Below are 12,242 nucleotides of genomic sequence, written 5' to 3'. Positions count from 1 at the left end.
TACTAAATGGATACAGCCAACAACTTTCCATTTAGGTCAAGTGAATGAATCTAATGTCTTCTTTCTATCAGACTTCCCCTCTCTCCTTCTCTTTTCAAAGGTCCATGTCTATCCTGACGGAGCACTTTCAGCAGCAGCTTGCCCTCACGGTTCAACAGGTACTGACATCACACACAAGAAACATTTCAGAATGTACCTACTGGTCTCAAACTAAGTCCTGACCCCCTGACCTATTCCTTATCTGCTTTCTTCCTTTAATGCTCACAGCCATGGTCCTGATGCTCATTCTATAATCAGGCCCTTCACCTGTTCTTTGGAAAGGTCCAAGGGGCTCTGGGTCTCCCTTACCATGAATCATACTGGCTGTCTTCCAGTTTGTCTCAGCAATGCCCTCAAGGGCTCCTTGCTCAGCCGCCTTCCCAAAGTTCAAGCAATATCCCCTTGGCCCCTCCTCCCTCCAAGGGGGCTACATCCTCCTTAGCCAGACGGGAGCTTAGATCTCCCCAACTGTGATGGCGCCTTTCATTTTCCTCCCATATCTCATTACAGAAGAAAACTCAGAGGCAGGTGTGGAGCAATGTGGAAGTCAGAAAAGATTTTCAGGATCCTATCCACATTACAGTTTCTGGTTATCAGAGATAAAGGTACTCACCACCTGACCATTAGTCCATGCTCCATGAAGTTTTTCAGGTTGGGAAGGGTTTGCCGCAAGTCTGGAGTCCCTAGTCCATGTTGATATCTTAGCTGTGAAGGTGAAAAAATAGAATTAAAGATATTTTGGCAGATTATAAGCTTCGGAAAAATGAACCACTAAACAAGTTATTTTTTTGAACTCTAAAAGAGGAAATGTAAATGTTTGAGACTATTATCAGCCTCACAGTACTTTCCACTTACTGGGTATTTGACATATAGATAAGCACGTGTATGAGTATGCACACCCACTTAAATTACGATGGTATTTAAGGTAGCCTCTTCATCTACTTACTGTTCTCTTGCCCCCTAAACTTAGAGAAGACTAAGAGTGACCAACTGTGGAATGAGGATATTTCAAAGACCCCTGTATCTAGCCTTCTTTTCTACCCCCAGACCCTGGTAGGGTTTGCTAACACCAACTCCAGGGACATATACCAGAAAACCAGTGTTTCTTTCTAGATATTGCCAGCTTCCATTCAGCCCTCCCCTTTGTATAAACAAGGGTAAGGACCATCTTGTATTCATCTCTGACTCCAATAGTGTCTGGCATAGTGCTGGTACTTATTCAATGCTTATTAAACAAATACATTGCAACTCACTTTTGACAGAGGCTGTGCTCTGTATTTCTCTTGAGTCTCTAACGTTCCTCTTTGTCCAGACCAGAGCACATAGCTGGAGAGGTGGTACAGGGAAACTGCTGGCTTGTGGGCTAGATCTGCCCTTTGTTTGATTTATTTCTGGTAGAGGCCAATTTTCTAAAATTAAGTGTCCTTCTGAGTACTCTGGATAAGTTGCTAATGGTTTTCATCGGTCTGTTCTTCACTTCCTTTCACTGTGTCTCTGAATATCACCATTTGCTTCCGTAACTGACCATAACGGAGAGCCGAGGTAAGTGGATGTGCATATTCACACACATGCTCATCCACACATCAAACACACAGTAAGTGGACAACACAGCTCTGCAAAAATGTGTTTTTCAAATGACATATTACACATGAAGAAAGTTTATAGACTTTATAAAATGTATGTCTGTGTACAAATGTGAAGGGGCATCGGTCTTAAGGTTTAACTCTTTTAGCACTTAAATTTAAGAGTTGCTAAGTCAAACTTTTAAATATATCCCTCTCTTAAAGAATAAAACCACAAATCATGTGAATAGAAAGCAGGCCTTCAGAGTAAGACAACAGGGGGCATAAATAAACACCTACTAAAAACAGTCAGTTTTCTTTTGTTTGACTCTAGAATTCAACTGATTTTTCTCTGCTTGAGTGATACTTAGAGAAAGAGTTCACTCTCACTGATTCTGGGCTTTTTAAGAAAAACCTCCAAACATAACTGGGTCTCCTGAATGGTTTGAATGAATACACACATAAAGTAAGGATGTAGAAACATACAATGTTAAAACTAAAAGGTATCTTGAATATTATTTCAGCCAATCCTTTTCTTTTGCAGATGGGAAAACTGAACCCCAGAAAGGGGAAGTAAATTATCCAGGGCCACATGGTTCAGTGGCAAAGATATTATCAGCCAGGGCCTCCTTTTCACAAACCATGCTACTCTCTACCACCTACCCCAAAGTCTGAGACGAAAACTCGTAACAATACTTGAGAAAGCAGAAGGAAAATAGTTTTTTCCTTTTTCAAACCTAGCTTGGTGACCTAAATCACCTCCTGAGATTTGCAGACCTTGAATTATAAGATCTACCCCATATTAAATGACATCATTTCTTATATTAATATAAATGCATTTTTCCATACATTGATAAAAGCAAAATGGCTGATATCCCAACATGATATTCCTGAATTCATTGTTTCAATAAGAAGTGAAATCGTTTACACATGGCATGGAAATTTTACCTGTGATTCATACTGAAAAATATTAAACATCAAGGAAAAAAAAAAACTTACTGAAATAACACTAAGCTATGTGTCTCCGAGTGAGTACACAGACAATTGCCTGCCCCAGGTTCCACAATGGAAGATGGGTGTTGAACTGTTTTCAGAGACCACAGTGAAAATTTCTCTCCAAGTCTGATTTTAACCAAAAAAAGAAAAATGTGGGAATTTCAAGCCTCTGTCTGGGTCTTAACTCTCCATTTGCTGCATAGTACTATTTTTTTTTTTAATCATAGAATCTTTGAATTTTACAGCTTAAAGAGACCCTGGAGACCATCTTTCCAACCTTCTTCCTCTTATAAATGAAGAAACTAAGGCCCAGGAAGACAAGAGCATCCTGCCCAAAGTCACAGGGATGATAAGGGACAAAGCCAAGGCTAGAACCGCTTAATAACAGCTCCAAATTCTACCATATTACCCTTTTAATTTTCCACATAGGGAACTCAAAAATAAATGCATACATAACACATATATTATTATTAATAAAGTATAAGTATGGTTTAACAAGTCTAAACCACTACAAGATTTATAATGAAAAAAAAAAAGCAGTTCTCTGCTCTACTAGCTACCTCAAACTCTGAGAACACCTTTTAGCTGTTTCTTCTTTACCTCATATTTCTGAATAATATGCTTATATTAAGATTTCTTATTCTCCCTTCCCCTCCAGTTAGAGACATCATCTACTATGCTCCCACCATGAAAGAAGAGAATTTAGCACTCTTACACCACTTTGCTCTCACACAAACACTTTATCCCCTTTCCCATACATTATCTACTAGCTTTTTCTTAAAGAATATGAGAACTTGACTCTACTCTCCCACACATAGTTCCCTTCCTCGTCTTCTCAATACATTCAATATCATATTTTAAATTAAATCAATATTTACTGTTTACCTCACTATACCTACATAAACACTGTTCACTGCTGAGCCATGTAATGTATTATTCCTTTCTTGTACTTTTTTGTTTGTTTCACTGGAAGTGATAACTGCCATTTTTTCCACCAGTTGAGCTTTTCTATGTACTTGTCACTAGATACTCCCCAAACTCTAACAAAAATCTTAAAACTGGCCAGGCGTGGTGGCTCACACCCATAATCCCAGCACTTTGGGAAGCTGAGGCGGGTGGAGTTTCAGACGAGTCTGGGCAACATGGTGAAACACTGTCTCTACCAAAAATACAAAAAATTACCCGGGCATGGTGGTGCTTGCCTATGGTCCCAGCTACTCAGGAGGCTGAGGTGGGAGGATTGCTTGAGCCTGGGAGGTTGAGGCTGCAGTGAGCTGAGATTGTGCCACTGCACTCCAGCCTGGGTGATAAGAGTGAGACCCTGTCTCAAAAAAAAAAAAAAAAAAAGAAAAAAGAAAAAATAAATAGAATAAAAACCCTTAAAACTCTTCTCAATCTAACTAAACACACCATAAAATTGATCAAGTCCATTTTGCTCTTAGATATATATTTCCTGAAGCCTCCTCTCTCTGCTTCAACTGAACTGGCTGCTAGCTAGGCCTGCTGCATTATATTCCTACAAGCTTCTTTAGCCATCATGCTGGAAATTTTGTTTACTTTTCTTCTGTGCTGAAGCTGTTATTTCCTAGATTGTCTTCTTTCTTGATCTACTGCCTCATCTTGGTGGAGTGTATCCTATAATATCTTTCTGGGAAAGGATAGCATGGGAGGTAACTTTCATGACACCCTGAATATTTGAAAATATAACTATTCCATTCTTATACTTGAATGATAGTTTGCCTAGGTATAGAACTCATGGCTGCAAATACTTTTTCTTAGGTAGTTCCAAAGTATTTCTTTACTGTCATTTAGCTTTTCACGTGGTGACTGAGAAACCTGTTAACATGCTGGTTCCTGATCCTTTGAATGTAAGTTGATTCTTCTCTCTGGAAGCTTTTAGGACTTTCTTCTTTAACCTTAGTATTCTGAAATTTCATAGTGATAAGCCTTCATTTCGGTCTTTCATTCATCATTTTCAGTCTGTTTTCATTCCCTGGGCCAAGCACTTAGTACATCCTTTCAATATGAATACTCTTATTGCCTAATTCTGATCATTTTCTCCTATTATTATTATTTTGCCTCCTCCTCCTTCTTCATTTTACCCTCTGGATTTTTTTTTTTTCACTTTACCCTCTGGATTTTTTTTTTCACTTTATTTTAGACTTTTTTTTTTTAATATTAGAGGCTTTCCTCTAATGTCTAGTAATCTTTGGCTGTTAGTTTATCTTTACAGGTGAGACTGTGAGACTCTAAAAAGCTGTGAAGGAAGTCTGTGCATTGGCAGTGCTTGATGACTGGCTGTAGGGGGAGGGTTCATTGCAGAATGAGTGGATGGAAATCCAGCCTTCCCACGGGGAAAGGTTAGTACTACAGCCCCAGTACTTTTCATTGCTGCCTCTGTTTTTTCCCCAGAAAGAATCCTCCGTCTTGAGGCATAATCTGGATCTTATTTGGGGAATAAAGTTGGAAAAGGCAGTTGGGGAACTCTGTGTTGGTATGTTACACTTTCACGTAATCACCTTTTGGTAAGGCACCTTCCTTCTTGTTCCCAGTATATCAAGCAGTTTAGGTTCAGAGCTTCTTGGGCTCAATCTTTTTCAGCAAGTAAATCTTCATTTTCCCACTAGGGCATGTGGGAACGTAGTTATTGGGCTACACAGAGTGGGAAAAGTGAACTGGGAGTATTACTTCTCTTTCTATAGACTGTCAACCTACCCTCCTATGTTTAGCTCTATATATTATCCCTAAACTTCATGAGATACTCGGTACCACCACATCCTTCTGGAGTCTGTGGTTTGGATTATATTGCTTCGTAAAGGCTTCTGCCAAGTCAGTTTATCACTCATTCGTTTATTTGAAGTTTTCTAAATTTTCTTGGTCTTATCTATTCTTTTCATCCTTGTGAATTTAAAATTTTAAAATTATTTAACCTTATTAGTAGCATTTTAGTAGAGAAGTGACTTAAACAAACATATTCAGGCGGGTAGACTGCTTGAGGTGAGGAGTTTGAGACCAGCCTAGCCAACATGGTGAGACCTCATCTCTACTAAAAATACAAAAATTAGCCAGGTGTGGTGGTGTGCGCCTCCCAGCTACTCGGGAGGCTGAGGCATGAGAATCACTTGAACCTGGGAGGTGGAGGTTGCAGTCAGCCGAGATTGTGCCACTGCACTCCAGCCTGGGTAATGGAGACTCTGACTCCAAGCAAACAAACAAATAAAAGTCTCATATATATATGGGATTTTATATATAAAAAACCAGCTTTTCAATACTGGCTAACAACTCTTCTGATAGCTTTTTACACAGTACTCATTACTCTGGCAGAAAGCTCTCTTTCTTGTCTCTATGTCTCTCTCTAGGCATCCTATATCTCATGTCTTATCTATTCTCAAAGAACCAACAGAAGTTCCATTTTCCACTGGAAGCGCTCTGATTACTGTAGGTAAGTGGGCATTTTACCCTTGACCCTAAACTCCTCCCCATACGCACTTTTCCATTTGTTCTTTTTGGAAAGCCTTAACTAACTGGATAGGTACTTGATAAATACTTGTTAATTAACAAGTTAAATTAATACAGTATAGGAAGAAATGAGAGGCATCACGACACAGTAGGATAGGCTTAAATGCAGAAGAGCTGGGTTTGAATACCAGTACTGTCACTTACTAGTTGTTTGACTTTGAATAAGTCACTTCTCTGAGATTCCATTTCCTTACTTGTAAAATGGGGATGTTGCCTGCCTTGCAGAGCTGTTGTAAAGTTTAAATAAGATAAAGTATATAGACTATCCAAAATAATATCTGGTACATCATAAGTGCTCAATATAAAATACCTGTTATCATTACTAATACATATATATATATATACACCAGATATATATATATATTCTCCACATTATCATCATCACAGTATCTACCACTAGGCTGGGCATAAAGCTGGTGTTCAATAATGGCTTACCACTTAACTACTAAGAATGGGGGGCAGAAAAGGAAGAAGGAAAGAGTTACTTCAAATCAAAGGGAAAATCTTAAGTACACTGTTCACTTTTTTAAATGCTAATTTTCATTAAGCTTCTGAATGCATGCACTCCAGAGAAGCAGGAATAAACACACACATGTCAGTATCTTTAAAATAATTATATAGTGAAATGGAAAGACTGATACATGATGTGAGTGGTCAGGGGACCTGGTGAAAGACCCAGCTCTGCTGTATGGTCACGCAAACTCCTTCCTTGCTTGGGCAAACTTTCAAAAATTTCAATAATCTTCAACAAGTTAACTCCCTGGTAAGATATTAGTAAAAATAGAAAGGAAAAGAAGGAACCAGGTCGAGGAGGAAAGGACAAGGATAGGGAAAGGGGAGAAAGAACTACATTTACTAAGTCTCCACACGTCCTATTCATTCATTCAGCAAATATTTATTGAGTGTCCACTAGGCTAGGCAATGTGAATCAGCTCTCTGTCTTTGGAATGAGAGGCCTGGACTCACAGCCTATTCTCACCATATAATGTGTGTAACTTTGAGCAAGTTACATAACCAATCTATGCCTTGTCTATAAACAGGACCAACAATATTTATCTCATAAGATAGTTGTAAGAGTTCAATTAGAATTTTATAGAGAATAGAAGTTCCTGAGGCCTGACTTTTACAGGGTAGTCATTATAACTGCTGAGGGCTAAGAGTGCTAAGCTGAAGAGTTCAACTTTATCTTGCTGGTTAGCAGTAAGAACCTACTCCAGGGTTTTAAGCAAGAGAGTGAACAAGGGAAACAACTGCAAAGGCAGCTATGGACAGGCTAAAAGACTGAAGTACTCTTGTCTCTAAGAAATCTTACTTCAGGTTCCATCAACACCTGCCCTCACCAACTATTATCAATCCCGCACTTCCCTAAACATTACGGCTCCTTCTGCTCTCATTTTTGATTGGGGAAGGCAGATGCCAAGAAAACTAGGCAAATAAAATATTGCTTTGGGTCTGTCTAACTGCCTCAAATTAGCCTCTGAAATAAACACCTTTTGTAACAACTTCCTACTGCACCGCCACCACCAAAACAGTCTAAGCAGTCTTTAAGTGGAATTTTGGTTTCAATTAGTTTGAATTTCAGCTTTACTTTGATTGATTTAGGACTCCATGGGGGCAATTAAGATTTTGTTCAACTCTATGGCTAGTAGGCAACCAAGATGAAAATTACACTTAGATAATAAGTTAGATGGGAAGTGGGGAGAAACAATGTTCAGTGGTTTCCCTGGAAAAATTAACAAACTGTATTGTCTGGTAGCAAAAGATAATCCCTATGCTAAAAAAGCCCAGGAAGATCTGGCTTTATAGTTACCGGAACAAGCAAAAAGAAAGAAAACCCAAGCAACAAGTACATTCAGATCACAACAGACAACTACGGCCATGTCAATTCCATTAACTGTCTATGTTCTCTCTGTTTTCCTCTCCTATACCCCCTTTTTGTATAAAAATATAGTGTTTTTCCAAAGCCACATGCTGGTTTCTTCTCAAATCACTATACATCCACTTTGTGTTTCATCAAATAAGACAGATCAACTATGACGTTACAGCTCTTGCAGTTGGAATTAATTAGTTCATGCAGCTTGATAAATGTTGCTCCATTGATGAGGGAAGACCACTTGCAGCTCTGGAGATCACATTTAAAACGTAGTATGATTTTACTGCTGAGAAATAAATGCTGTGTTCTTGCACCCAGTAAGCATCCTCCTATTGAGCTGAGAGGTTTAATTTAATATCAAAGTGCTCAATTTTATTTTTATTTTTTAAACACAATTTTTCCAGGCCAGGAAAGCCTCTGGGGATTCAGGAATCATTGTGTCATTTCGGTTTTGGCACAGGAGAAATGCAGTTTAGACAACACACACACATGTCCCCACCCTTCCAAACTGTATTCATTCACACAAAGCCACTTATTGCCTGACTTATTAGTTCCATATGTGGCCTGAGCTAAGCTGCATGATATGTTTGATACAAACCGTGTGTTATCGTGAGGGAATGTGGATTAATACAATGCTTCAAAAAAGGTTACTAAAAGATCAACACTTTCATGATGGGATTACAATGAATTTGACTACAAAGAAATGGTGTGGAGGAACTGAAAATATGAAATGAAAAATGCATATATGCATCAAAGATTTAACTTTAGAGATTTGCCTTATGTAGGCAAACATCTCTGTGGAACTAGTTACCACTATTTCAATCCATTTTTAAGTACTACTAAGTTTCACTGACATGAAAAGAACTAGATTATGCGCTTGGAAAAAAAGAGTACCACCATGTCAAAAACAAAATCTGCCTTCCTAGAAGAAAATGCAATTCTTTCAAGACGTGGAAAAGCTACTTAAAGAATATTTAATATGAGCAATAATATTGTTTCTTACAGTGAGTCATTGCAATATATATCTCTAAGGAAAAATATAAAAACTCGATTATGGGCCTCTGGTTGCAAGAACAACCTAAGTACTTTTCCAATCCCATCTATAAACACGTGCCAGTCTTTTCCAAAATAGATATGTTATAATGTAAACACTGGACACAGCTCAGGTCTACCATTCTGAGGACTGAAGCCTAGAAGTCAAAACTAGAAGCTTTAAAGTCTAGTAATTGAAAAAGCTTCTTTCATTTCTCCTTCCAGTCACACTATCAACTGCTTTCAGAATCATAGAATTAATACTAGAGCTGAATGGCACCTCTGAAGAAAGTGAGAGGTTAAATGGCCTAAGGTTGAACAGGTTGAGTCCAGGGACCAGAATCCAAGTCTGCCAAGTTCTACCCTTACAGGCTCTTTTCTTTATATCATATGTTGCTTTATTGTATTCACAAGGCACAGATTATATCTGAGTTAAATTTACCATTATAAAATCTGCCATATTAAAAATATTTCAATTAAGATGGTCCTTTGCTTTGGAATCTTATATTGGCCAGAAAGCAACTAGAAGCACTATTAAACTCATGCAACTCTGGAGTCAACCTGTTAGTGTAGTCTCTATCACTTCCAATCCTTGTGAGTTGCTAAGGAGGATTAGTAACGCACATTGCAAATAAACAATCAAAGCAAAACTGCAAATTTGTCAAAAGCAGGTAAATCACAACCTTGGATGCAACTGCAATCAGTTTTAATCAGTGGTCATCAAAGAAGGGCTATGTTCTCTGGAGGCTAAAGGCTATATGAGTCAGTAGACTTGAGTAGGATCCATTAATGTAGATATTCATGCTGTTCAGCAGGTCCAGCAGGCCCAACTTCTGCTCCTTGCCCTCATGTTGATAGTCCTGTGTACCTCGATTTACCCCAAAATACCCTGTATTGACCTTTGGCCCAATCTGGATCTTTGATTCCCTTCACAGCTAAAGCTTACTCTCTAAACTGATCAAATTTGACATTTCTGAGGCTGGGTATGGTGGCTCACGCTTGTAATCCCAGCACTTTGGGAGGCTGAGGCAGGTGGATCACCTAAGGTCAGGAGTTCGAGACCAGCCTGGCCAACATGGTAAAACCCTGTCTCTACTAAAAATACAAAAAAATTAGCCGGGCATGGTGGTGTGTGCCTGTAATCCCAGCTACTTGGGAGGCTAAGGTGAGAGAATTGCTTGAACCTGGGAGGCGGAGGTTGCAGTGAGCTGAGATCACGCCACTGCACTCCAGTCTGGGCAACAGAGCGGGATTCCATCTTAAAAAAAAAAAAAAATAGGCATTTCTGCTTCCAATTCATTGACTTTGATGCAATCTTGGTGCAAAGAACTATACACTCAGATCAAGATTACAGTCTAATAGAACACAGACAGTTTTCCAGAACATTGTAGAAATGGAATCATAGAGTATTTAGCCTGTTGTGTCTGCCTTTTTTCACATGAGATTCATCCAGGTTGCTATATGTGTGAGTAGTCTGGTCCTTTTTACTGCTGAGTAGTATTCTATTCTATGGATGTACCAAAAATGATTTATCTATATGCCAGTTGAGGGACATCTGGGTTGTTTCTCATTTTTATTATTAAGAATTAAGTTGCTATAAGTATGTGGACATAGGTTTTTAATTGGACTTATATTTTTGTTTCTCTTGGACCAATACCTAGGAGTGGAATTGCTGGGTTGAATGGCAGATATATCTTAAACTTTATTTTTAAAATGCGAACTACTTTCCAAAGTGATTATATAAGTTTTTCATTCTCAGCAGCAATGTGTGAGTGTTTCAGTTGCTGTGTACTGTTATCAGCACTTGATACTGTCAGTTTTAAAACTTTAGCCATTCTAGCAGTTGTATAGTAGTGTCTCAATGAAGTTTTATTTTATTTATTTATTTTTTGTTTTTGAGACAGGGTGTCATTCTATCACTCAGGCTGGAGTGCAGTGGTGTGACCACAGCTCACTGCAGTCTTGACCTCAGGCTCAGGTGATCCTCCTATCTCAGCCTCCTGAGTAGTTGGGACTACAGGCGTGTGCCACCACACCCAGCTAATTTTTTGTATTTTTTTGTAGAGACAGCATTTTGCCATGTTGCCCAGGCTGGTTTCGAATCCCTGGACTCAAGCCATCTGCCTGCCTTGGTCTTCCAAAGTGCTGGGATTACAGGTGTAAGCCATAGCACCTGGCCTCATTGTGGTTTTAATTTGCATGTTCCTAATGACTAATAATATGGAGCTTTTTATTTTTTTAAGACAAGGTATTGCTTTGTCATCCAGACTGGAGTGCAGTGGCAGAAACACAGCTCACTGCAGCCTTGACCTCCTGGGCTCAAGTTATCCTCCCACTTCAGCCTCCCAAGTAGCTGGGACTACAGGTGTGCACCACCACGTCTGGCTAATTTTTGTATTTTTAGTAGAAACAGGGGTTTGGCAATGTCGCCCAAGCTGAGCACTTTTTTCATATGTTTATTTGCCATCTGTACCTCTACTGGCCCTCCCACAGTTTCTGTGATCTATCTAATGGTAAATGTGAGGTACCTCTGATGAACACTTAACACATATGATTTATACCCTCTGATTAATCTTAATATCTTCTAATTAGCAACCCTCTAATTGATACCATTTCTGCCTAATCTAGCTAGAGTATATTCTGTTTACTGCAGTAACACAATCTTATAAGCAATGTGTAGCTACAGGGAGTTCCTATGTATGGAAAACACAAATGAAAATATTATTATAAGTGCAGGGATTCTTTATAAAAATTCAAATAAATCTACATATCAGTTTTACTGAAATGAAAAAATGCACTTAAATCTGTTGCTATAAATTGGATTACATAAGAAACACACAGGAGCATTCTGGTACCTCCCCAGCCACGTATAGTGACCACAAATACCCGACAGGATCATTAGAAGAAATTACTTAATTCAACAAGTAATAAATAATTACTGAATTGTGTGCATGTATATGTGTGGTGGTGACGATAATGGCAGAAATGGAGATACATGCATGGCACTGTTTGTAACGGGAAATTTGGAAATAATCTAAATATATGTTAGGCTTTTGTCCAGGTTCTATGATGGAATAATGATGGTGCTAACGATAATGAAAATAGTGCTACAGCTGTTAATGTGTTTATTCAGTGATTAGTTATGTGCCAGGAATCAATGCTAAGCATTTTATGTTATATTATTTCATTGAGTCCTCACTACAACATTATCACGGTTAAAG

At 38.7% G+C, this 12,242-nt stretch overlaps 1 protein-coding gene across 3 annotated transcripts in view; it reads right to left on the bottom strand.

Moving 5' to 3' along the window:
* UVRAG (UV radiation resistance associated) overlaps positions 1–12,242 on the bottom strand; it is a 324,828-nt gene that overhangs the window by 25,954 nt on the left and 286,632 nt on the right. For all 3 annotated transcript variants that reach the window (XM_034933393.3, XM_055094696.2, XM_055094695.2), the window contains one exon: positions 653–744. In XM_034933393.3, coding sequence (XP_034789284.2) covers positions 653–744 — 92 coding nt within the window. The remainder of the gene's footprint in view (positions 1–652; positions 745–12,242) is intronic.

This window comes from Pan paniscus, chromosome 9 (genome assembly GCF_029289425.2).
Source record: "Pan paniscus chromosome 9, NHGRI_mPanPan1-v2.0_pri, whole genome shotgun sequence".
Lineage (NCBI taxonomy): Eukaryota > Metazoa > Chordata > Mammalia > Primates > Hominidae > Pan > Pan paniscus.
This window is presented reverse-complemented; position numbering and strand designations above follow the sequence as displayed.